Source organism: Perna viridis, chromosome 2 (genome assembly GCF_037379345.1).
Source record: "Perna viridis isolate PV_CMFRI_1.1 ecotype Kerala chromosome 2, ASM3737934v1, whole genome shotgun sequence".
NCBI classification, from domain to species: Eukaryota; Metazoa; Mollusca; class Bivalvia; order Mytilida; family Mytilidae; genus Perna; species Perna viridis.
In genome coordinates, this window is record NC_142446.1 from 12,013,603 (window position 1) to 12,040,335 (window position 26,733).

At 32.1% G+C, this 26,733-nt stretch overlaps 1 protein-coding gene across 3 annotated transcripts in view; it reads left to right on the forward strand.

Annotated features, from left to right (window-relative positions):
• Positions 1–26,733, forward strand: part of LOC148623649 (ubiquitin carboxyl-terminal hydrolase 34-like) — a 105,319-nt gene that overhangs the window by 54,393 nt on the left and 24,193 nt on the right. For all 3 annotated transcript variants that reach the window (XR_015919468.1, XM_088565624.1, XM_088565625.1), the window contains exons 43-68: positions 378–455; positions 991–1,085; positions 1,686–1,855; positions 2,437–2,605; positions 4,154–4,232; positions 4,597–4,650; positions 5,764–5,898; positions 6,853–6,917; positions 7,115–7,244; positions 11,109–11,174; positions 12,378–12,458; positions 13,644–13,726; positions 15,007–15,085; positions 15,896–16,060; positions 16,299–16,478; positions 17,818–17,922; positions 18,546–18,695; positions 19,445–19,592; positions 19,951–20,048; positions 21,024–21,056; positions 21,265–21,399; positions 22,225–22,308; positions 23,009–23,115; positions 23,345–23,522; positions 23,712–23,869; positions 25,026–25,104. Coding sequence is in view for 2 of the 3 variants with exons in the window: in XM_088565624.1 (XP_088421750.1) it covers positions 378–455; positions 991–1,085; positions 1,686–1,855; positions 2,437–2,605; positions 4,154–4,232; positions 4,597–4,650; positions 5,764–5,898; positions 6,853–6,917; positions 7,115–7,244; positions 11,109–11,174; positions 12,378–12,458; positions 13,644–13,726; positions 15,007–15,085; positions 15,896–16,060; positions 16,299–16,478; positions 17,818–17,922; positions 18,546–18,695; positions 19,445–19,592; positions 19,951–20,048; positions 21,024–21,056; positions 21,265–21,399; positions 22,225–22,308; positions 23,009–23,115; positions 23,345–23,522; positions 23,712–23,869; positions 25,026–25,104 (2,904 nt within the window). In the remaining variant the exon portion in view is untranslated. The remainder of the gene's footprint in view (positions 1–377; positions 456–990; positions 1,086–1,685; positions 1,856–2,436; positions 2,606–4,153; positions 4,233–4,596; positions 4,651–5,763; positions 5,899–6,852; positions 6,918–7,114; positions 7,245–11,108; positions 11,175–12,377; positions 12,459–13,643; positions 13,727–15,006; positions 15,086–15,895; positions 16,061–16,298; positions 16,479–17,817; positions 17,923–18,545; positions 18,696–19,444; positions 19,593–19,950; positions 20,049–21,023; positions 21,057–21,264; positions 21,400–22,224; positions 22,309–23,008; positions 23,116–23,344; positions 23,523–23,711; positions 23,870–25,025; positions 25,105–26,733) is intronic.

Here is a 26,733-nt window from a genome sequence, read left to right on the forward strand (position 1 = left end):
AAAAGAATAACAGATGCTTTCATGGTTCAGGATTTTATTTACAATTTGTGTAAATTGTGACACAAGAAATGGAATTCCCAGATTTTTATTTGCTGCAGTTCATGGTATGACCTATTTTTTCCCAGAAAACATTTTCATTTTTTTTCAGTTCATGACTAACAGTAAATGAGGTCACAGAATGACAAACTGTAAATGAAAGTTATCTTTCCATGAAACCAAAAAAAACAGACACTTGATTCAGCTTTATTAAGTATATATTTAATTTTAAAGTTTTCTGATTGTTATGACTGACCTATAAACTCAGCATTAGATGTCAATTGTAAACTTAGTGATACCAATTATTTACAATATTAAGATATTAAATATGTTTTTATCAGGATTGTGCTCATGTAAGCAGAACTTTGGAGGAGTTTTATACAGTCAGATGTCAAGTGACAGATATGAAAAACCTGAATGTAAGCCATCTTTCTACATATTTTTATATGATGTATGATTTCTTATGTTTATTCATTTCTTTGAATTATAATAAATATAAATAAATATTTTTTTATACAATTAAGGGTTAAATATTCAAGTTATAAATAATGGAATTAATTGCTCAGTGTACTGCACACAACATCAAATGTTAGTATGATATATACTGTTATTTCACTAGTGCATATATAACTTCAAGTCATGCAGAATGTTGCTTCTGTGAGTAAGAACATTGGAAATCTAGTACTCAGTGGTGGCTTTCCAATTGATCAAACATTCTTGTCCTGAAATTCAAGAAATACAGGCAATTTATCAATCACAACTCCACAGAAACTGCTTCACCAAATTTTATGAAACTTTGTAGGTAGTTAGGACATGATATGAAGTTGTTCATAATTACCAATAATTTGTGATCCCCAGAATTTTGTAGGAGTTGTACACCTTTGAACTATTCTTGTACGCAAAAATTCTTTAATTGTTCATTATAATAAGTTTACAAAGTTAGATTTTTTTTAGGAGTCATTGGATGAAGTTACTGTAAAAGACATGTTAGAAGGGGATAATATGTACACCTGTTCTAAATGCCAGAAAAAAGTCAGAGCAGAGAAGAGGTAAGGTTTATTTCCTGTTACATATTATATAAATTTTCTTAACACTATTCTGTTGTAGATTATATTATGAAAGATCATATTGTTTTTATTTTGGAATGTTAGAAAATTTTAATAGTCTTAAAGTACATATGATTCATCATACTGCTTTCAATTTCATAGAATATTCAGAGTAAGGCCAGGATAGGAGGAAACAGAAATCTTAAGACCACATTTATACATATGGTTTTCATTGTTTTATGTTAGAAAATGTTTTGAGATGAGATGATTTTTAGATTAAATTAATCTACCTGCTCGTTCCTGAAGACGAGCTATTGCTTCCTATTACCTTTTTAAAGCCATTGACAGTATATTTACCATTTGGCTGCACTCTAGGTGCCATGGTGCAGTTCACAAGTTTGACTTCTCCAATAAGTTTGCATTGTTTCTGTTTCAAGATCTGGTAGTAGTGTTCTGTTGTTTAAATTTTGAAAACCTGTGATTAAAGTAAAGGCACAAATTAATGAATAGAATGAATTTAGACATTTAATTTAAGAATGATTTATAATGGAAAACCAAGGTGTTCTTTTGTTAGAAAAATAATATTTCATTATTTTATTCCAGGGCATGTTTTAAAAGACTTCCAAGAATTTTATGTTTTAACACAATGAGATATACATTTAACATGGTTACCATGTTAAAGGAGAAAGTGAATACACATTTTTCCTTCCCATTGAGACTAGATATGTCACAGTACATGGAGAAAAACCTTATGGGACCTGATAAACTCAAAGGTATTCAACTTTACAGAATCTATCTAATAGAAAAGTATTGAAAAATATTTATTTAATCTAATGCAATGTTTTGAGTTTAAATTGTTCTTTTTGTCTCCTGAATAAGTTGTATGTTTTTTAGACATTAGTGTTGTTGCCATCAGACAGCTTGTGTTGTAGGGGATATGAGTTAGGCAAAGCCTACATCCAAGCATTGCACTTTTACATTTTTCTTACACTTATTAAGTCATTGAAAAAAGGGATGATAGCCAAAAGGGGCGAGTCAGGATAGTTAAATGTCCATTTAAAAAGAATAATTAAGCATACTGGATCAAGATACTGTAAATGATTTTTATTTTTTTTTCTTTGTTTAAGAACTGCATATTTTATTTTTAAATAAATTTAAAGGCTACTTTCACTTTGAATTCACGTCCCTGACCCATTTCTGCAGACTTATCTGATACCTATTCCAGTTGGCTGAAAGTACATGTATATAGTTAGCCTGGCATGCAATGCTTGGTAATAGCTAAATTAGAGAGATCATATTTGTGTATTATATTTCATTGTGTTAGAGAGAACTAGATTTTATTATTTCTTTCCAGATGATGATGAAGATGACAAAATGCAGATACTTGGAGAGTATGAAGATAATGACAGATATGAGTATGAGTTGATAGGTGTGACAGTACATACTGGTACAGCTGATGGTGGTCATTACTATAGCTTTATCAGAGATAGGTTACACAAGGCTGACAATGGACAGGACAAATGGTACATGTCTGCTTGTTATATCAATTTTAGAATTTTTCTTTGACCTCTAGTATACTTGCCAACATTTCTGGGTTTGAAGGTTTTACTCCTAGTTTAGGATTTGAGTTTGATCTTTCTGCTTCCCATTTTTCTCTTTACAATTTTCCAGAAGATGTTTGAAATTGAATGCAGTTGTAAAGCACTGACAAGGTTGTGATCATTGTATGTTTTAAAATTGTGGAAAATATTTGAAAAATTATAATGTGTGTTCATTGTTAGACTGTAAGAATTGACTTTGGACAGACCCTTTGCTGTTCCCTTTGGACATTAATACTTGTTGGAAAATATGCTATAGATCAAGACAATTGTGTTCTCAGTCAAATGGTGACTACATTTGTACACATCTGTTTTTAGGGTGTTCATTTAATTTGATAGAATAAATTTGATCTTTTGGTGAATCTGTGGCTGCTGTAAAATTGGACATAATTTATTTGAGGAATATTTGAAGAAAGTACTTTTGACTTCATTCTCTTTGCACCTATCTTTTCTGATGTGGTCTACACATCAGCTAGAATTTTGATTAATTTTTATTTGTACAAGGAATATTTTCTTCCTTCATGGCAATGATAGCAATCATTCAAATGCATCATTATACCCCTGCTCAGAAGGATAGGGGTATACTGTTATACCCTTGTCCTTGTTTCCGTGTGTCTGTGTTTCTGTGTGTCTGTAACACTTTTTTCCATCCCACTTTGCTCAGCAACTACTTGTCACAGCAGCTAGAAATTTTAACATATTCTTTCTGTAGGTATGCTATATGGTGGGAACTGTTTTTAGAAAAAATTGACAACACTTTCCTGTTTACTGAGGACTTTGTTTATGTTCCTGATATCATGATTTCTTCTTTTGTATTCCTCTCAAAAGACTTCATGTTTTATAACTGTTATTCAAGACCTTGTAAATAACAAGTAATCTATCTTGTTGGCTAATTTGCAAGTGGTTCCAAAAACATAATGACCTTCAGTGAAAATACTTTTAAAAAATCACAATATTTTTCTTTGCTCTTTTTAGCTCTGTTATGTGTAAAATTTTAAAGAAATGCTTTTTATTGAAAGTAATTTTTCTACTGTTTTTGGAAAAAGGCTAGGGGCCTATGCAATTGGGGAAAAGACCATGAATTAGAAATTTTAGTAAATGATCTTTAAACATGAGGGTAAGGACTTTTGTACAGTATTTGAAAAATAATTTCTCATTAAAACCGTTGATGAGGACCATAACAGTTTTCATTGTATTCTAGTCCAAGGGGTGACCTCTGTATGACATAGTAAAGAGAGGATTTTGTGTATTTCAGTAATCTCCATTTTATACAAATCTACAGACCCTGTTTAAGATTTGGAACTGTGGAAATTTAGGGCATATTTTTCTTTTGGAAGGGGCTAAAATTTGGACCCCAAATAAGAAGCGGAAAACCACTGTCAGGATAGCTTTGGGGATACTACATGGTTTTAGAAGTCAGCTCTTATGATGTAAAACTCAAATTCAATGTTTTATTTATAAATGTATTTTCAGGTATCTGTTCAATGATGCTGAAGTAAAGTCATTTGATCCTAGTCAGATAGCACAAGAATGTTTTGGTGGGGAAATGACAGTATGTATTGGTCTAATTAAAATTCTCCTTTTGTTGTAATTTGAAGTCATTTTAGGTTGACATAATCCTGTAAACTATTTTCCTTTTGAACTTTCCTATATCAATATAGCATAATACAAGTCAATCATCACCTTTAGTTCACCTTATCAATAAAAAAATGGGTTGTATGATTTTATTGTATGAATAACATTAGTTATATTGTACATTTTATAGTTTATTATTCTGTTCAACATAGATAGATGAAGACCTTCATGGTGTGTATATATAAAACACTGTTTAAATAAATTTAAAGGATCCATTTCTTTTGGAAATTTTCTTTGTTCATTCATTTTGGAGAATAATTTATATCTTTTTATCATTTTAGAGTAAAACTTATGACTCTGTGACAGACAAGTTTATGGATTTTTCATTTGAAAAGGTATGCTAATTATACTCGGCGTCACATAAATAACATACTGTTAAAATTTGAATAAAAATATTTTCTACGACTTTATTGACACCAACCTTCGTTTAAATTGTCTTAAATGACTTGCTCATTCGTTTAGCCAAACAGCTTCTCAAAAACAAGTCGCTTATTAGCTTAAATCATGCGTAACAAATCCTTACGGGAAAATCCCATACTAATATCCGCCATGTTGGTTTTTACGGGACGATTTGTTTACAAACGAAGTGCGTAAGTTCCCGTCGAACTCCGGTGACAATCGTCTGCTTGATCAACTTCTCGGTATTATACGTTGTTCGCGTAAAATAAATCCGAGATATCCGAAATAACGCCGAATTGCATTCTGGGTTCTTCGGTTTTTGGACAAACCATTTAAACGTAAACAACATCTCCTAGCAACCCGATCACTGTAAACATGGCCGACTTTTTACAATGTAAATATTGCCACCTAGAATTAAAATCTGACCGGAATTTAACGATTCAATGTTTAGGGAGAAGCCGTTTGGCTAAACGAATGAGCAAGTCATTTAAGACAATTTAAACGACGGTAGGTGTCAATAAAGTCGTAGAAAATATTTTTATTCAAATTTTAACAGTATGTTATTTATGTGACGCCGACTATAGTTGTTCTAGCCATAATATAGTAGTTTCTATCCTCTGCTTTGAAAGCATCCATCTGCTCATCCATTTGCCCATGCATACTTTTTTTTTCATTACATTTTCATCTGCTGGATTAAAAATAAGATTCCAATACAAAATTTCTTTAGAGTTAACTCTGCAACTACTTATCACAGCCTCTTTACATTTTGAGAAAAGTTTTGTATAGGGATGCCATATGGTGGAAGTAGATTTCAGACTCAAGCAACATCAACTACCGGTATCTGATTTACTGCTTCATTTATAGATTGACCATATGATTTCTGGTTTTGGAGTGGTGTTATCCTTTCGTGAGCCTTTCTTACAGTTTTTTTTATAATTTATACATGTATTTGGGTCACTATATAGAAATCAACTTTCATTTTATATTTTGAAGATTTCCTGTAAGTCCTGTAAATAAAACCTTAAGTTCACCATGTCTATTTCTTTTAGACAAACAGTGCATATATGTTGTTTTATGAGAGATGCACACCAAAACCGGAAGATGTTGAAAAAAAGCCAGACCCAGTAGAAACATCTGTAGATCAACCTAAGTTCAATTTTGAACTGACCAAAGAATTGGAAGAGGTGGGTGGAATTTATGAGGTCAAAATGTTGCTGCTCACATATTTTTAGTTTTTGGTGTGCTGTCCCATTTATTTTGTTTGTGGTAATTTTGCTTTTTCCAATATAAATATTAAAAAAAAAAGAAGACAAATTAACTATGGTTTCCTGTAGCTCAAATTTCAAGATGCCACAGGAATACTGTATGAATTTTTTCATTGACTTAAAGCATTTGGAAAATACAGCTTATGACATAAAGGAAGATAATCATTGTCTGATACCTTTTATAAAGATAGAGAAAACCCAACTTTCAGGTTTTTCATGTTAAAATCTTGTAAATTTAAATCTGCCTAACCCACCATTTGATTTAATTAAATTTTATAGGAAGATTAAGATGAATAGAGGTGCATGAATGAAGATAATGAATGTCTAGGGGACAGCAAGGGCAGATTATTTAACTTTATTTAACTTGATACATGTCATTTTTAGCCAGGGTATTGTCTTTTTCGTGAGTTTGCTTCCAGTACTTGTAGTTATCCAGGGATAGCACTTCATTCTTTTACATACAGGGGTACCCATCTCTTATTCATTACTCCTTCAACATCACCAGACCTGATTTTCTTCAGCTATTAAACAGAAGTTTCTTTTTTCGCTGTGTGTTAACTTCTGCTTTTTTGTTGGCTTTTTAAAGTCATTTCTTCATCACTGAATGGAATTGAATGAAAGTTTCACAGATTCTTTACTCCATTTTCCCATCGTGCACCTCATATTTTAGATTTTGATCCAAATCAATTTGGAAGTGAAAAGGTGTTACATGTTATGGAATGGGGGAGGGGGGTGTCAATTTACTGAGCATTGGTTACAAATCTTCTTTTTTAACCTGAGATTATTTTGGCTGAATACTAATATTTGTCTGTTTGTATCTGTGACTGGTCCTACTGATTTCTGTAAAACCATTGTTAATTGTTGTCTTTACAGTGGATCTGGCAGGACAATACTCAGTTTTTACAAGACAAAAATATTCTGGATCACACGTACTTTGGGTAAGTATTAATAGAATTTCTTCAAGGTGAATTTATGTTAAAAAATGTCTTTAAAGTCTTATCAATCACTGTTTGTGTTCTCAACTTTTTACTGTACAGTTTAAAGTTTTACATTACGTATACTGTTTTCATTTCATTCAGATGTATTTGCTGGCTTTTTATAATGTGTGTTGCAATAATTTTGTTTTGATTTAAAGTTTCATGTGGCAAATATGTGGGTATATTCCAACAACACTACCGAAGGATCCAGAAAATCTGGTTGCACTTAATGCTGCTCAACTTAGTACTTCATTTGTTCTTGAGACTCTCATACATGCCAAGGAAAAGGTAGGATTTATATATAAACAGTTAACCTGTGTGATTTACAGTGATGATTTTTGTATTTTTGCACAAGAGGAGTCCATTTGGGTAAAACATGTATAATGTTACTGAAGTACCCCTTATTAGAAACTTATTAAGACAATGATTCACATGAAAAAATACAGGTCAAGTTTGATATCAAAGTTTTTAGGAACTATTCAGGGTTTGTGGTTTGGGGATTTTCTAGAGTGTCTTTAGAGTTTGGAATGAGAGTTTCCTAGTCACAAGAATCATTATTGTTAGTGACACTTTTATCAGACAAATATACTGAAACCTCTCATCACTTTTTTGTTACCTGGATGTCACCTTAAACCTTTGTTTTGAAATACCACTGAATTGATTGTAACTGAATTTAGTCTTGAGGATCATTTGGGTATCTGCTATAAAAAGTTAGAGTAAAAATGTGTCTCCCATTCCTAATTTTAGAACACAAGTAGATTTTCCAAATCCAATTTGTTACAGGCAAAACTGTAAGAGAAACAGAAAAAATACTCCTTCAGCTTGAAAAGTTCCCTGATAGTCTATGTTGTACAGTAGTCCTTCCCTGAAACGGCCTCCCCCTGACTAAAGGCCACCTGTCTTATGTGACCTACATGTATAGTGCGAATTGACTCCTTATCAATGGCCTACCCTCTGAAGCAACCAGGGGTCACAACTTTGAATGAAAAATAAAAATCTAGCCTCTTGTATCCAGCTACATTCATCGTTGGTATATAAACTATAGGTGTCAGCAGAGGTCAAGTTGAGTGTTTTTCCCTGGTATATTTTCTGTAAAGTTATTTAATTAATTGTCAATTACTCTGAAGTCCTTAGATCAGGTATATGAAATTGTAAACATGTCAGGCATGGGCACCCAAGTGTGAAATTAGTCTGGTGAATCAGTCATAATTACTACTGTTAGTTCATAATAAAAACATGACCAGGTATTTTTGAATTACAAACAAGAATTGTTACCTTTTTGATCTTTTTGAAATTAGCCATTTAGGTCACACTTTGAATTTATTTTAGTTTGTGCCATGTGAGCATAAAATTGCATATTAAAGGACCAATAACTTGGGAATGCTTGAGTTGAGAATGCTTTACCAGTAAAGAATCTTTTATAGTTTTTTTTATATGTTCTGATGGTTTTAAAGTAGTGTATTCCGATAAGCATAGGTTTTATATAACATAGTCATATTCATTCATAAAATTGATAGCAGCACAGATCAATTATATTTGTCAATTCCCGGTTTGATTGACAGCTTTTGTTTTCTTGCAGTTTACTCCCAAATTAGGAATGATTGTTATGAAATAATTTAACTACGTAAGCTCAGGTCAGTAAAACAATGAGTTCTAAAGTTCAAAGGTCTGCAAAACAAAAGTCCGAATTGACTACTTTTGGTCAGAAAAATATAGTAAATTGACAAATAATTTACTCAGTAGTTAATTGCTACTTTGCTTTATAAAAATACATTACATATACATAACACATATGAAATAAAACTCCAGATAATTTTTGTTCTGGTACATAACAATGCACATGTAACAGAGGCAAACAGTGACAATATACAATGAAACTCTGAAATTGGCCTAACCTCTCAAGAGATGCAATTTTCTTAGGTGGCCAGTAATCGATTGCAGTATGGGTGGCCACATAAGAGAGGGATTACTGTACAAAATTTCTTGATCATCTCTTCCCAATGGACTTTATGTTGGTCTGTGCGTTCATCTATATACTCTTTAACTAGTTATGTGATATGTTCCCATATCTAGTTGGGAAGGTGTGATATATGTACGTCATCATACCACACTATGATTAACGCATTTTAAGGACTTAAATGTCTCTGTGCTTAAAATTTTGACTTCCTTTTTAACTCACCTGGCCATAGGCCAGGTGAGCTATTGCCATCAATTGGTGTACGACGTCGTCATTAACACTTTTCAAACATCTTCTCGTCTGAAACTACTAAATGAATTTGGATGAAACTTAGCATTAATTTATTGTTACTTAGGGTATCTTACACAAAAAATATGCTTCGATTTTTGATCTCTCAAAAAACATGGCCACCATAACTAAAAATAGAACATATGGGTCAGACAGCAGTTTTTCGTATATATCTACAAAAGTTTGATCAAATTCTGACATGGGGTAAAAGTGTTCTTCATGATGTGATCTATCTGCGGTCAAATTTTGGTGAAAATCTGTTGACCCATGTTGGAGTTATTGCTCTTTTTGGAAAATTTTTTTTGCTGGTTTTGATGATATGTCTTTCAAAAATCTTCTCCTCAGAAACTACTACACAGAATTCAGTCAAACTTGGTATGGTTGTTCCTTAAGGTATCTTGCACTAAGTAAATGTTTGATTTTTAATCCATCAAAAAAAACATTGCAGTTTTTACCAAAAATAGAACATAGGTGCCAAACAACAGTTCTGTTTGCAAATATCTCAAAAAATCAATTCTGGTAGGGTTGAAGTGTTAAGCATGATAAGAGCTACCTGTGTATCTATTTTCTTGAAAATCTGTCAGCTGATGTTTGAGTTATTACCCTTTAAGACATTTTTGGCTATTGGGAAAAATATTCTTCTCTGAAAATGTTCTGCAGAATCAAATGAAACTTGGTAAGATTGTTTCTTATACAGTTCAGGTAGTACAATACATTTAGGTCATTTCTGAAAATTTGGTCTCATTTTGTTGAAATAAAGCTGTTTTGAGGCACTCCACACAGAAATTTCTAATGTTTTGTCATAAAAAAAGTGCATATTTTTTAAATCCTTGGTGTGTGGAGGTTCAAGTCATTTATAAGTAATTTAGTGATTATTCTTATAAAATCCAGTAGCCATGGTAACATACTGAAAAAAATATTACTGAGTTTTAGTACACATCAGGAGTGCCTTTCCAAAACTAATAGCCAAATACTATGTTTCAATTTTTAATTTTAAGTTTTACAAAATTTGACTGGGGTAACTTGGTGTGCGAAACAGTGCGCACCTTAAAGTAATTGTATAGTGCACCCTTGTCATCAGAAGACAGACCTATGAAGAAATTTCCAAAATGATTTGTCGTCATCAGATGTAGGAGTTATGGCTCCTGAAACAGATTTTTTTGGAGTCATTTTCGCATGTACAACTTTGAAAATGTTTTTCTCTTAAACCATGCGACAAAATTTAATAAATGTTGGAAAAATTGCTTTTCGGGTATTTGCACAAACTGATAATTTTAAATTTTTCATCGGTCGAAAAACAAGGCTGTTGTTACTTAAAGTAGAGTATAAGGGTCAAAATGCTTATTTTTTGCTATTTTTTCCTCAACTATAGAAGAATAATGAAGATGAAAGCTACTCCTAGGATAACATGATACTCTGAGTTGACTGGCAGTATTGAATTTTTTTTTAAGGCAGCCATTTTCATAATGGCTGCCATTTTGCGACCATTTTCACCAGTTGCTCTGATTTCAAGGATATTTGTTTTTTTAGGAAACATGGTATTCTTGGTGGAATGGTTACAACGAAAGTTTGTTCTGGGTGGCTAATTTTTATACTTGCTTTGCTTTCAGCGATATTTGGTTAATGTCGTAAAAATGGTTGTCCAAGTTGAATGGTGATGATGAAATGTTGTATAGCCATGATTTAACTTTATTTTATATTATTTTTCAGCAAATGTATACTGGACTAATGCCCCCCATCCCTGGTAGAATAACAGGGTATAGGGAGACCTCTGCACAAATTTTTCCAGAGGTTCTAAAAACACTGAATGTATTTTCAACATTTTAAAGTGCCTTAGGTACTCAGTTGAACTTGCAGCATTCATTAACTAACATGTCAATGTTATCATTGTGAATTTTATTTTCTAGCCAACGATGTTACAATGGATAGAACTATTGACCAAACAGTTTAATTCTTGTCCTGGAGCTTGTGAGGTAAACTAACCAATATTTGACACCCTAATTAAGCACAATCAGGGTTCTATAGTGACCTACCTTTTATTTCTATTAGGGAAATCTAAACTTTTGTATACATGGTTTTCATTGTTATCAAAATGTCACTGTGAAACAAATATCTAAGAATATGAGATACTTTTTATGGGGCTTACCTTTTGAGTAGCTAAGTATTTATTTTTTATTCAGATAATTTTAATAATGTTCATTCTAGGTAAAACTTATGGTATTGGCATTTTGTGTAAACATCTGATTTAAATGAACACAAACATATATAGTAAAATAAATACATAGAATGGTAACAAAGGTGAAGGGACATTTAAATAAACTGAAGATTAATCATAAAAGTTAAAAATGTTAATAGAGACGCTGAGAAAACACAAGACTTCTGAAAATTATTACATTAAAAAGGACAAAAATATTGCTTTAAGTTTGCCAAAGTTCAGATATTCTATTCATTTGGTATTTTTTGTGGTAACATTTCTGGCAAACAAATGGTGTCCAGACACAAAAGAAAAACTTCATATTTAATTAAAACATTCATTATTACATAGTTAATTATATGTGAAAATATGAAATTGTTTCTCAGGTGTGGACACAATTTCCTGGATGTCTGAGAGAAAAAAAAATCAACACAAAACATAACAAGAAAACTATCAAAATTTTCAATTCTCAGCAGTTTTTGTTAAATGATGTATAATTATGGCATAATTATGGTGTCATAACAATGAACTAAAACCTCAAAACACTTAGTTTCCCAAACTTATACATTTTATTATGTTTTAAACAGTTTTATGTTATTATAACAAAGTTGATATTTTTTGCCATATTTATAGCCCATACACCTTTGATTCTGAAAATTTTTTTTTAATAGTAAAATAACTTAACACTTAAAACAAAAAAAAAAAAAAAACAAAAAAAAAAAAAAAACAAAAAAAAACATCGATTTAAGTCTTAGTTTGTATTGTGATACAAGTTATGTGTAGTTTTTATTATTATCTGGGCAGTATATTGGAATTTGACTGTCATTCTGACGTTCTGTCTATCCTTATTACTAAACAGAAAGAAAACAACTAATAATAGATTGTGTGCATCTAATAAGATAAACAAATTTAATAATAATAATAAAAAAAAAGTTGTCTGATCCTTGTTTAATTCTTGGTAGTTTATGATTCTTTTATTTAGTGGTTTCTGGATCACATGGCTGATAGTGATTGGTGGCCTCAACAGATTTTGATCAAATGCCCAAATCAGATGGTCAGACAGGTTTGTAGAACAGTCCAGTGATATACCAGAACCTTTCTATATCATATTTGACTGGTGGTGTACACATAGAATACCACTACAAGTTGGCATGCATGATAACACAAACATTTAAGGCTTTAGGCTCCTATTTCTTAATGCCAAAAAATGTACTTTTTAGCTGTTAGGAAAAATTGATTGGTACCATTGTTGATACAATTCTAGGTAAAAGGTTTAGATAGCTTTCTTGGTAGAATTCTTCCCTCTATGAAAAGAAGGCGTCCCTCTTTACTATACTGTGTTATTTTTATCTTAACTCCATATTAGATCATAGTATAATTGTCTATCTTTACAAACAGTATAGCCTATGTTATGGGAAACAGGTCCAGGTCGAAATATGGCCTTAAAAGATTACGTGTTCAGTAGTAAAGAAGTCACATTTTGCAAGGCAGAGTTTTACATAGAGAACTATGTAAACTTATAGTAGATGAAATAGTGGTACTACTTTTGATCATATGCCATAATATAAGCAAAGATAGTCATTTATTAAAATTGTAACAGTGCAATGTATTTCATTTTTGAGAATTGATAATGAACTATGCGAATTTAAAAAGACATAAATTTGAAAAAAAGTGTGGAGAACTTTAAGAAACATGTTTCATTTTCAGTGGTAGAATTCCTTATTAGATGACAAATCATGAAAATCAAAATAGCTATAAACTGCTGGATTAGATGTGGTTCAGGTTAACATATTTCATTACCACTTCAAATGTCCTTTGACTGTCATTATCAGTTTCTTTGAATATGATCTCAGATTTTAACCAAACTTGGTTGGTAATGATAACTTGAATGTCTTCTGCTGAAGGTCCATTTTTATTCTGCTTTGTTTAACTAAGTTGACTAAAGATGCCCTCTAAGCTTCTGATGGGCTAATTTGCAAAGATCAACTTCCCTTGCAGGGGCGAAATTTTAAACTACATGGTTATTGATCTGGACATTCAATACTTTTTGCTTTTTGCTTACTTGTCATGTTGTGTTCTACTGTCCAGTACACATGCATAGGTGAGTGAGTTGGCTTCCCGAAACCTCTTGTTACTTGTATTTAAAACATATTTTCTTTGCGATTGTGAGAATTAAGTTTTGTGCTGTAAATGTTAGAATAGTTAATAATGACAGTAATACCATTAAATGATGCTTGTCTATCTACAGATGTTTCAGAGGCTGTTGATACATGTGATTACACAGCTCAGGTCATCTCACGAGGACCTGTACCTTGTGCCTATTGTTGAAGGGTAGGTTTAAAATTACAAATATCCAGATTTCTTAAATCAAATGAATTTATTGCATATAGAAATAGAGAGGCTCATACAGTTTTGTACCCCTGCTTTGTTGGAGGTATAGTTATATACCCCTGCTTTGTTGGAGGTATATAGTTTTATACCTCTGTTTTGTTGAAGGTGTACAGTTATATACCCCTGCTTTGTTGGAGGTATATAGTTTTATACCCCTGCTTTATTGGGGTATACAGTTTCATACCCCTGCTTTGTTGGAGGTATACAGTTATATATCCTTGCTTTTTTGAAGGTATACAGGTTTATACCCCTGCTTTTTTGGACGTTTATAGTTTTATACCCCTGCTTTGTTGGAGGTATACAGTTTTATTTCGCTAGTCTTCAGTACAATTGAAAGTAGCTGTATTATTTTACATTTAAATTCTGTCCTACTAATCTATCCTACTTAGTAAGAAATGGCTATTTACTAGTGGATTCCTGTGATCATTTTTTGCCATAGTCAAAAGTAGGAAAGAACTGTTTTTAGTGAATTCATGTGTTATCTTTTTTTTTCAGCCATAGTAAGAAATAGTAGAGTCAATAGTAACTTGTTTTAACATAAACTCAGAAATGTTGTAAGTGTCAGTCCTTGTAAGAATCAGGCAGTAGGTGAAGCATGGTAGAAAAAAAACATTTTGATAATGTAATTTGACTATTTGCACCATCAGAATCAATGAGACCAGACAAGATTTTCCATATCATGCTGGACCATTGAGTTACAATTTCATGGAAATGCATTGAAAGTGAACATTTCAAGGTCAGATTACTGTCAAGAACCTCATTTTTCTAACATTCTATTGAAATATTTCTGAGCAAAGCCAGTGATGCACAGATCAAATAATGGTCTTTCCAAGTAGAGAAAGCATCCTTGAGTATTACATTGTTAGATTGGTAGGGTTTTGACTTGCATGTTTCTGATTTTACCCATTTTGCCTGATTCTTACAAACACTTACACTTACACTTACTCCTTTGCTAAACCTTTCTATAAATTACATAAGTTACTGGTTGATCAAGGAAGATGATTGTTATCTAATGCCTACAAAGATAGACAAATCAACTTAGGTCATGTCAAAACATTGCATGTGCATCTCTTCTAACATTGCTCTATGGATTTTGATAAACTTTTCAATGCAAGGGGATATTATCCAACTGAGAGGTTTAATATGATAGTCAATTTGAAGTGGAAGGATGGTTTTTAGTTAGTATAGTATTACAATTAGATTGTTGATATTTTTTTCAGGGAAGATGGTGAAATAGATGTATCAGAGTTGGGAAGCAAGTCATGTGTTACCAGATTTATTAGAAAAATGCTTTCAATTGTAAGTAGCATAGATGATACAGAAAAACTATCATTAACAAAACAATTGATCAGGTGTGTGGAGATCTATTGCCTCAACTGGTAAAAAGAAACTAGGAACACTTCATTGGAAACAAGTTCAAGATGAAAAAAAAAAATGCAAAAATGATTTTTTGAAACATGCAAATCAAAATAGCATGGGAACACTAATGTATGTAGATGACTTGTTATGCAATATAGATAACAGCAAGACTCAGTTTACTGGGTCTACCTGATTTAGTATATCAGTTTTTGTCAAGTTGATAACTATTTCTTTCTTTTTACTGCAATACAAAATTTAGTTGAAGAGAAGAGCAAAAAAAACAAGCTCAAAATTTTTAAGATTAGAGAAAAAAACAATTTTATTATATTGTGGTCGACATCTTTGCGAAATTAAAACAAGAAAACAATTGTGAAGTCCCTCTGTTTATCTTTCTGCATATCTCTTTCACACAACTATGTAACCCCTTATTGAAATGAGATGAAATTTTATAGTAGGTATGGCATCAGTGCACGAAGAAAGATAATGTTGTCTGATGTATGCAAAGGGAGATATTCCTGCTAAAGGATTTTACAATTTTTAATTGCATTTCCTGAACTGTTCAATATATTTTAATTAGATAATAATAGGAAGGTGCCAATTGTGTATACATGTGCATGAATGTAGATAGATGACTGCAAGGGGAGATTATAACTTAATTGTTTTACATGATTTAAGTCCACTTGGAGCAGGAGTATTCTCTTAATGAGCTTGCTCAAAGTATTTCTTGTTAAAATTTTGATCTGATTTCAGTTAGAGCATGGAGTACGACCGCACAGTAAATATCTGACTGAATACTTTGCTTTCCTGTTGGAATTTGCAAAAATGGGAGATGAAGAATGTTTCTTTCTAATTCACATAAATGCTATCTCTACAATGGTGAACTTTTATTTGGGACAAAAGGCTCAGGAAAATTATGTAAGTTTTTCATCTATTCTTATATTTCAAAACAGATATAAAAAGTACTCCTTTTACATGTAAACAGTATTTTTTTTCTATGTGAAAAGGAGAGATATGTACTGTATATTCCTGTCATTAAATCTTTTTAAGCAAAGGCATACTTAAACGCTTTAAGTCTTTATGGCTTATATGATTTAAGATTTAAAATTTTAATTCAAATATAGCGAGCATAAAATGTCTCATTTTCTGAAATTAGGTTGAGATACCATCAGATGATGAAGATGACGAAGTTATTACCATTACTGATGATACTTACAAACCATTATCTCTGGAGAAAATGATCACTCTGATCTCAATGTTGGTAGAGAAATCACGAGGTGAAGACAAACAGCTTCATATCATGGAAAAAGACTATGCTGCTATAACTGGGGGAAAGGTATGTAGCCTGTTTTTTGAGGGAAAGGGGACCAGAGCTTTGTATCATGGAGAAAGACCATGCTGCTATAACTGTGGGGGAAGTATGTAATCTGTTCCTTTAGGGAGAAGGGGACAACAGTTTAATTTCATGGAGAAAGACTGCTTTGTTATAACTTTGGGAAATTGTTATCATATTAATAAAATGGCAATAGGTTCTTGAAAGAGTCCTTATTGAAGATATTGGATTTCTTCCTACAATGTGGGAAATGTTTATGTTTTTTTGTTCACTAGTGCAGTGAAGTTAAATGAATAAATGTCTTTTGATCACTAGTGTCAATAATACAAGAAATTCAGTAGGTACAAGTGATCCTTTTTCTTCATTAAAGCACTTTAATGTGACTTTTCCAAGGCACAAATTGGTGTTGATGTGGTCTGTACTTCTGTAAACATTGTCTTTTATGTCCTGTCATTAGGGTGGTATCACATCTTGTATTTTATTCATGTAAGACATCTGCTCATGGCCATTTTAAATTGAAAATAATAATTAATAGAAGAAACTTTATGACTGTTTATATTTTTATAGGACTGCAATTTTTTGTTGTTGATCTTTTAATGGTGTCACTGGTGTCATGTTTGGCATACTTTAACTTCAGTTTGCTGACAAAAACTTGAGTAAAACTTACCCAATCTTTTTGAAGTTTTAAAACATTGTTCCTGGAAACTAGCAGATGAACCTGTAGTTTTTGGAGGTTTTGCCTTACCCTGTTTCGAATTAAGGGGCTAACATGAAGCAAATAGATGTTTTCATCTGAATTGATGGAAAAAGCTTTTTGTTGATCAGAATCTTTTCCTTCTGTTTTGAATTTTACCATTTTAGAGTAAAAGGGGTACAAAATTGGGTCATGCCCAAAAAAAAAAAAATCAACTTGGTCCTTTTATCCAAATTCAGTCACAGTTTTCTCAGCTCTTAATGGATGGATTGATTACAAATTTGATGTGTGGCTTCATTTTGATGGAGCATACATAGTAAGCTATTATGGTTGCTGTCAAATATTAACTTCCTGTATGAGTCAAAGTATACCTAGCACAACATGCACACAACTTCAAGTAAATTGTTTTCCCCTTGTCAAGAAATTGCAAAGAGATATGCAAAGCTACCGTATGTATCACTCTTTCAGACTTTTTAGACCCTACAAACAGTTGATTGTTACTGATCTGTACTTAGTATTTTGATTTATTTGGAACTTATTGATTTTCAAGGTTGTAACATTGGGGAGGTGCCTCTATTAGTTCTGCTACTTCATGTAGAACAATGATATTTACAAAACCTCAGGATCATAATGTATTTTTATTTTTAGGGGTTTCCATTCTTATTTAATCAAATCAGAGATGCTATCAATGTGAGGCAGACCTGTAATTTGATATTTAGCCTGAGTCGATGGAATGAACAACTTGCTGTTGCAGTTAGTATAATATGCTTAGTAATTTTTTGTTGATGTACGAGATACTTTAAGATATCTTAGGTAAAGTGTTTCCATGGTAATTGAATTCCCAATCATGAGCCCTTCAAAAACATTCATGAAAAAATGATTATTAGAAACATTGCGATTCAGATAAGTACACAAACCTGTTGACATCGCAAGCATACTAACTCATTTAAAAACATAAATCAATCTGTATGTACACGTCAATTCATCATAATTGTCTCCAGAAGGTGTATTTAAAGTAAGAGAACTCAAGAACATTTCTTGTACATGAATTAATACAGTTAAACACCTCAGACCATCATGATTATTGAAGATGGAGTCCAGGACATTAGATATCTTAGCTAGTCACAATTTGAGAACAGAAAACTATTTTTTGAGAGAAATGTTTATAACCAACCAGTCAGGAGGTGTGAAAACTGGCTTGAAAGAAGAGAAAGCATATTATCTTTCTCAAAGCATTTTTGAATGTAAGTTGATGAAGCCTTGTATATTTGTTCATCTTCATGTGTGTTCAAAGAGCACTTTAATATAAATATGAATTTATGACTGTGAAGATGGGAATTTTAAAACGATTATATTTATATCATTTTTCTTCACAGATTGTAACCATGGTATTTAATGCTATAAAAAGATTAAGTATAGAACACTCTCAACCTTTCTTTAAACTGATGTCAATGTTGGTAGAGTTTGGGGGAGGTCCACCAGGGTTACCTCCTTTTACTCAGTATGTCTTACAGAGATTTTGGGATGTAAGTATGAATATTCTTAAATATAATAATTAGTAATAAATTCAAACCAAATTATAGTGGTCTTATAAATTGGAGATGAGATAGTTTGTTTGTTTTGAACACAAAAGATAAAAGAAAAGATACAAACATTTTAAATAAGAATTCAGAACATTTCAGTAGCGGATCAATAAAGGTGTAACTTTGTAAAATGAAGCATGGCTCTAAGAAGTAATAGTCTATAAGTAACTAAACTTATACTGTCAAGATTACAAGATAAAATGTGAGTTGTACAGATTGCAGTGATTAATCCGTAAACAAATTTTATTAAAAATATGCTTGTTTTATCATAGATAGGGTGTGCAAAGGGCTAAATTGAACCTTTTATGCTTGTTTTATCATAGATAGGGTGTGCAAAGGACTAAATTGAACCTTTTATGCTTGTTTTTATCATAGATAGGGTGTGCAAAGGACTAAATTGAACCTTTTATGCTTGTTTTATCATAGATAGGGTGTGCAAAGGACTAAATTGAACCTTTTATGCTTGTTTTATCATAGATAGGGTGTGCAAAGGACCAAATTGAACCTGTTATGCTTGTTTTATCATAGATAGGGTGTGCAAAGGACTAAATTGAACCTCTTATGCTTGTTTTATCATAGATAGGGTGTGCAAAGGACCAAATTGAACCTCTTATGCTTGTTTTCCAGAAATGACAACTTTAAGATTTGTATAAAATGAGCTTGTGACGGATTTAAATCACTTTTTAATTTAGTTAACAAAGAGTTGTCCACAACCATGTTTAGAATGGATGTCATCTCAAGTAACCAGAAATAAACTAGCTAGTCATTGGATACTGAACCAACGTGAAAGCTGGGTCGAACCTTATCTCATAGCTAACAATAATGCTCGAGTCAGAAATGGTGAGCAATATAAATGATATAAAGTTATGTTTGTTGAGTTGATCTACCATTGATAGACTTGTCTGATGTCTCATATCCTGTTGAAATTATATGAAAGAAATATTTTAATGTGCATATCAGTAATTTGAATTTCCGTTTACTAATTTAAATTAAAATTAGACAATATTTTCAATTGTAATCAAGAAAAAAATATTTTTTAGTAATAAAATGTGGCTATGTGTTTATTTTTGTGATACAAGTTAAATATCAAAAACAACAATAATAAAATTGCTTAAAAAATTGCCAGTTTACACTATTAATATCTAAGTGAAAAAATATACACATGAGTTTGTTGATTACTATAAATGGTTACTTACAGCTGGTGCCATGTTGTTGATATCCTTGGTTCCCAGTAATCATTTTAGGCAGACTTTTAGAGCAACTAGAAGTATTATCAGTCCACACAAAGAATCAGGGGTTCGTTCTTATATTGATACTATAGGATTGAAAGCTATTTTCAGGTTTTCATGCATGTATGAACGGATCTCTGAGCTCACAAACGCAATGAGCGGCCAAAGGCCGTTTATGTTATGTTTGGGAGTGGAGAGATCCGTTCATACATGTATGAACGACAGAAAATAGCTGTTCAATCCTTATAATTCTATCCGTCAGTCAAAGTTACTCTCTGAGAGTCTTAGTCGGTTATATTAATACACTGTGTTTATGTTTAAGCTTCAATACACACACATTCCTTTGCACACATATGGGAGTGTGGACGAATATTTACACATAATCGGCTGAACAACGACAGTGAAGGCGGCATGGATGAAGTGATAGTTGGCACTGAAAAATAAGAGATGTAAAAATTCAACAGGAATGTAATTATTAAGGAAATACAACAAGGAAGAAGGAAAATTATAACAAATTGTTTTTAAGGGTTCACTCAGACTCAGTTATAAGTTTCTTTCCTGAAGCTGAAAATTACTTTCTGTAAACAAACTTGACTGGTAAAATCAATGTGCTTGTAATAAACTATTCTTACGGCTATATTTTGCCATTCATTTCGTTGCCACACTCTTTCACCGCCGCCATACTGGTTTCAAGTTGATTGGCATTCATGCATGTATGAACTTTCTGGCAATGACGTTCTGAACCAATCAAAAACGGCTATAAGCATGAAGAATCTCATGATAAGAATTATTGTATTATAATTTCTTATTATGAAATTAACAGGCTCTGCCAAACTATACTGATAATGCAAGACTTGTGAAAAGTGACCTAAAATTTTAGAAGTAAATTGAAGACTAGTATGAAATAATCTTAGAAATAAGGAAAAAATGATATAGGACTTCAAAAAGCTAAAAACAAAAGATTCTTTGTATTATTTTTTCTGTATAGTAGGTTTAAAATTAAAATTTCAGTGTTAAACCAAAATTTCTTTTCCTGTTTCAGATGTCACAAGAGGCAATGCTGGTATTACATCAGGTAAATGGTATTAATCTTTAAGTAGGTCTAGCAATCAAAGAACCATATCTGTATGTTTCCCTGTCCCAATGCTAGCTTTGTATTTAGCTTTAGTATTTAATGTACAGCCAAATCATTAGAATGCCTACATATTAGTATTACATCACCTGTTCAATAATGCCAACTATAATTCCATAGATAGTTTATTTTTATACTTTTATTTTTCCAGATTTATGAACATCTCCTTAGTCTGTTGCCAAGAGCAAAGTTGTATGTTGATCCTCAAGCTCATGGTACATCAAAACTGACTAGTTACTTTACTGTTATGTCCTATTGTTTGATCTCACGCTCAGAAAAACTTATGGTAGGTTCAGTTTTAACGAAGTCTTTAACATCTCTGTGTTGGTGTTATGGTTGGTTTCTACTAAAATTGTTTCTTATTTTAATGTTAGTTGATATAAATATGAAGTTAAATTGTCACATTTCCTGTCTTTTTATTTTACTACAATTGATTGATCTGGAATAGTAGAAATTTTCAGCTGTCCATGGAGAATTAAGTTTCCCACATATGAAATCAACATACATACCTGTAAACATTTGTAACAGTTCATTTGTGAGATTCTTCCCAACTGGCACTGTCTCATGTGGCAGATTTTTACATAAATGCAAATTTTTGGGGGTAAAAATTTAATTATTTCAAATTTTTCACAGAAAAATATAGTAATTTTAATCCAATACCTCTGACAAATCTTACAGTTTATGTGTGAGATTCTAAATGTTTCATTTTACCACCCCTCTATTGAAAAGTGGGAAATATATAGTGATCATGGTGTCTGTCCGTTTGTCAGTCCTTTCATCTGTTCCCAGTTCTAATCTGTAAGTCCTCAAAAATCTCGAATAGACTTTGATGAAACTTTCACAGATTCTTTACTACTTGATGCCATTGTGCACTTCTTATTTTGTTTTTTTTTCACCTGAATGCTTTAATCACTTATTGGGGATCCTATATGGTTTCTGGGAGGGAAGCTGGGGGTTTCACCAAGTGAGTTTTGGTCAGTTTTTTTTCTAGTTGAATTTGTGGGTGTCTCTTCCTTATGTGGGAGGGTTAACAGCTATGAACATGTAACATTTACTTGTGTAACTTTCCCTGGACTAAATGGTAATTCTATAGCACTTGATTATTTTGTAGTTTGGAAGATGTTTCCAAGAACTCTGGAATTTATTTCAACCCAAATTATGTGAGCCACAAATATCAATGCATCACAACAAACAGGTTTGTATTATTTTGAATAGATCCCAACTGATGTTTTTTAAGTTAATGCTGGTTTTTAATAGGGATGAATATTCAGTAGCGCCCTATATACGTATGTATATATGTTGATGTTCTGAAGCATGAATGGCTTGCAATCATTCTGTCAGAAAGGATGTATTTTGAAATGATGTATGCAGTAAGGAAGTGATTGTTTGAACTTTAAACTCCAGCTCATAGTGTGTGTATAGCACAACTATGCATGCAACTTAATGTTGATTCTTGGAATTGCTGAGAGTGTAGTGTTCTTGATCCATTTGTCTGTCCATTTATATCTAAAACTACTGACCAGCGTCAACTTGGTAGACATGAAGGATGCAATATGAAGATATTGATGGGTAAATCTCATCTGGAGACTCAACTTTACCTGAAAAAAAAAACAAACAAACAAAAAAAAAAGGAACAAAAAAGAAAAAAATGAATAAAAAGTATACACACACAACCCCAAAAACAGTTACTTCTCATAGCATTGTAGCAGTTAAACCCAAGGTCATTGTGAAATTATATCAGAAAAAGCGATAATTTTATTGCCAATAAGATTTACTATTGTGTCAATTTCTGTTCAGATGTAAGAGTTAATTTTGATTGTTGAAAAGTAGATCCCAAAAACATTAGGAAAAAAAAAACATTTTGTTGTTTGAATATTACATGTATTGTTTTTCAGGCTTTGATGTATTTCTGGTATCAAGCTTGCGTTGATTGCCCTGAAAATATCCAGAAAATAGTTTCCAATCCAAATGTGTGTAAACAGATAGCCTATAACTATATTTTGTAAGTGATCTACTGGAGATTGATGAATGAGTCTATGAAATGTTAGCAATAAGTCAAGTTGATAATGTATACTGCAAAAATTCTGGATAATTTGAATGAATAGAGTTTATTTATTGCTTATCACTTTTTAAAAATGAGATTTTGGTGGAATTGTTATTTGCTAGAACTTAGGATGCATCCATTTCTTTGTAGGACTAAATTAATTTCAGTGATCTGATTTCTTTTTCAGGGCTGATCACGATGACCAGGACGTGCTGATGTTTAACAGGCTTATGTTACCGTCTTATTATGGCTTGTTACGGATGTGTTGTCAACAATCTCGATCCTTCACTAGACAATTAGCATTACATCAAAATATTAACTGGGCTTTTACAAATATAGCCCCATATCCTACCAAATATGCTGCAGTGAGTAGATTTTGTGCTACCACATTACCATGTTCAGTTCATTAGTTTGAAAGTTATGGATGTACATGTATTAGCAGCTTTACGTACATATGTTATCCAAGTAAAGGCAAAAATGTGTGCCAATCAAAATTAGAATTCATTTGTTGAACATTATCCATTCCTCTTTACAAAGTCCAGTTTTCTTTTCAGGCTGTTGATGAGTTGTTTAAGATGATGAAATTAATGGCATCAAAGTACTCTGATAGTACTGAAGAGGAAATTAGATCAATCAGTGCTTTTAAGAAGAACTCATTACAAATGTTCCTGAATTTTCTGGATGCAAGATCTGGTTGGCAAACCCTCATTAGGTAAGCTTAAGGTGCCACTAGATTACACTCATCATGTATGTTAAAGCTAGCAACCCTCATTTTGTCATCATGTATGTTAAAGGCTAACAGCTAATTATGTCGTTTTTTAAAAGCTTCAATGCTCATTTAAAATGTTTAATGTTATGGAACTTCTACTTTTAAAGTTTAACTTGAAGGAAGCTGTATATCAACTTAATGCTGCATGTATAAAAACAGCTCTGAGCATTTCATATAAAATTTAAATTTTACATTGCAGATTTCGTCAGATTTTATTATATACGCTCAGACACATACATAAATGAAGTCAATCAGTAATACATAAAGAAAACTACACAGAAATGAGAAATAATAAATACAGAAATAAATACAGATACTTACAGAGAGCAAATTGTGATAAATCTATCATAGCAAAGCAGATATTTTTTTGATGAACACAGAAAGTTTTTTCAACATATTCAAATTGCAAAAAGAGAGTTAACCCCCCATTTTGTCACGATTTGCATACTCATGATAATACTTTGCCAAATACTTTAGTCTTAAATTTTTAATGTCAATGTTTTCACAAACAAAAAATACGTGGAATTCATCACCAACATTCTCGTTGCAAAAAGAGCATAATCTCTCAGGTTATGGAATGTGATACCACCTTCCTTTTTCAATTGGTAAGTGGAGAATAGAAGTGCGAAATTTGTGATCCAAATCCTGTAATACTTTGGTAATTTGACTATGTAGTTTTCAATAGTGAAGGATGTCTTGAAAAGCGAGTAGAATTCACCTCTGGATGAACCAGAAATAAAGCTATACCAAGATTGAATAAAATGATCTTGCAAAACTTGCCTAATTAAGTTAACATTAATAATTGGAAATTGATTCACAAAAAATTTAACTCATATCTAAATCATCGCAAGTATTTTTTAAGTATTCAATCCATTTGGTTTTAATGCTTCAGTGCCATGCAGCTTAAGCATCAATCGATAAAGAGAATTACATAATTTACTCTCATTGCAAAATATAACAGGGGATTTCTTTTCATTTCACAAAAAGGTTGTCATCATACAGAATTCATAAAAGCAGATTGGTTAAATTAGTGGTGTGTAACCAATATTTATACTTTAACATATACATATGAACTGTATTGACAATGGTTTATTGACAGTATACTGAAGATATTGGTTGATAATGACAATGACAGAGTGTTTCTAATCTATCACGGAGGTCTACAGATGATGTCAGAGGTATGGATACCTTTTATAGTAAAGGGTAAAGGAAAAAATTTATTATTATTTCTTGTACTTCTTAATCATATCAAATATTTGGTAAGTAACATTAATTGTATTGATAATATGTATTTATGTTCTCCATTAAAATCCAGATTAAAAAAATGAGACAATTATTTATGACTATACTCGGCGTCACATAAATAACATACTGTTAAAATTTGAATAAAAATATTTTCTACGACTTTATTGACACCAACCGTCGTTTAAATTGTCTTAAATGACTTGCTCATTCGTTTAGCCAAACAGCTTCTCAAAAACAAGTCGTCTATTAGCTTAAATCATGCGTAACAAATCCTTACGGGAAAATCCCATACTAATATCCGCCATGTTGGTTTTTACGGGACGATTTGTTTACAAACGAAGTGCGTAAGTTCCCGTCGAACTCCGGTGACAATCGTCTGCTTGATCAACTTCTCGGTATTATACGTTGTTCGCGTAAAATAAATCCGAGATATCCGAAATAACGCCGAATTGCATTCTGGGTTCTTCGGTTTTTGGACAAACCATTTAAACGTAAACAACATCTCCTAGCAACCCGATCACTGTAAACATGGCCGACTTTTTACAATGTAAATATTGCCACCTAGAATTAAAATCTGACCGGAATTTAACGATTCAATGTTTAGGGAGAAGCCGTTTGGCTAAACGAATGAGCAAGTCATTTAAGACAATTTAAACGACGGTAGGTGTCAATAAAGTCGTAGAAAATATTTTTATTCAAATTTTAACAGTATGTTATTTATGTGACGCTGACTATAATTGATGCAATACAAATACATGTAACAAACAGAAATTGAAATTAACAATAGTCCTTGATGCAAAAGGTCAAAATAAGCTTGTGAAATCAATTTATGTTGTTTTCTGTTAGATTCAGCCTTTGTGAACTTCTAACATTTTCTTAACTACCAAGAAACTATTGTAAAGGACCAATTTGAAAAGGAAACTTTTGCATAGGCGGCTTTTGAGTGGAATTTAACAAACATTATATGAACGTCTTCTTTGATTCTTAAAGATTTACTCCTGAAAGTGCTGGAACTATTGTTTTGAAACTGTTGTGTTATTGACAGCAATGGTCTCTTCACACAATGCACTTTTTATGTTGCTCTACCTTAGGCATCTGAAGTTCAAAGTTGTTATGGAAACATTTTGGTCTATATTTCTGCAAAAATTATACTTAATACAGAAATGATGAGTAAAGGGTCTCTACAATTACCCTACTCGTTGTTCTGTGTCACTGAACAGGACATTTCCATTTCCATACTAGCTCCAGTTTTTATATGCCCATCTTATAAGATAGTAGGTAATGTGATATACTGATGTCCATCTGTCATTCACTCTTCGCATGTTAACTAAAATAAGCTGCCACCAATTTTTTTTTCTGAAACTTTGGTGAATAGTTTCTTCTGATTTATGTAGCTCCCTTTCAATTTTTACCAATTCCAGATTTTTAGCTCACCTGACCAGAGGCCATGTGAGCTATTGCCATCACTTGGCGTCCGTCGTCGTCCATCGTTGTCTGTCGTCCATCGTTGTCTGTCGTCGTTCACAATTTTTCAAAACTCTTCTCCTCTGAAACTACTTGAC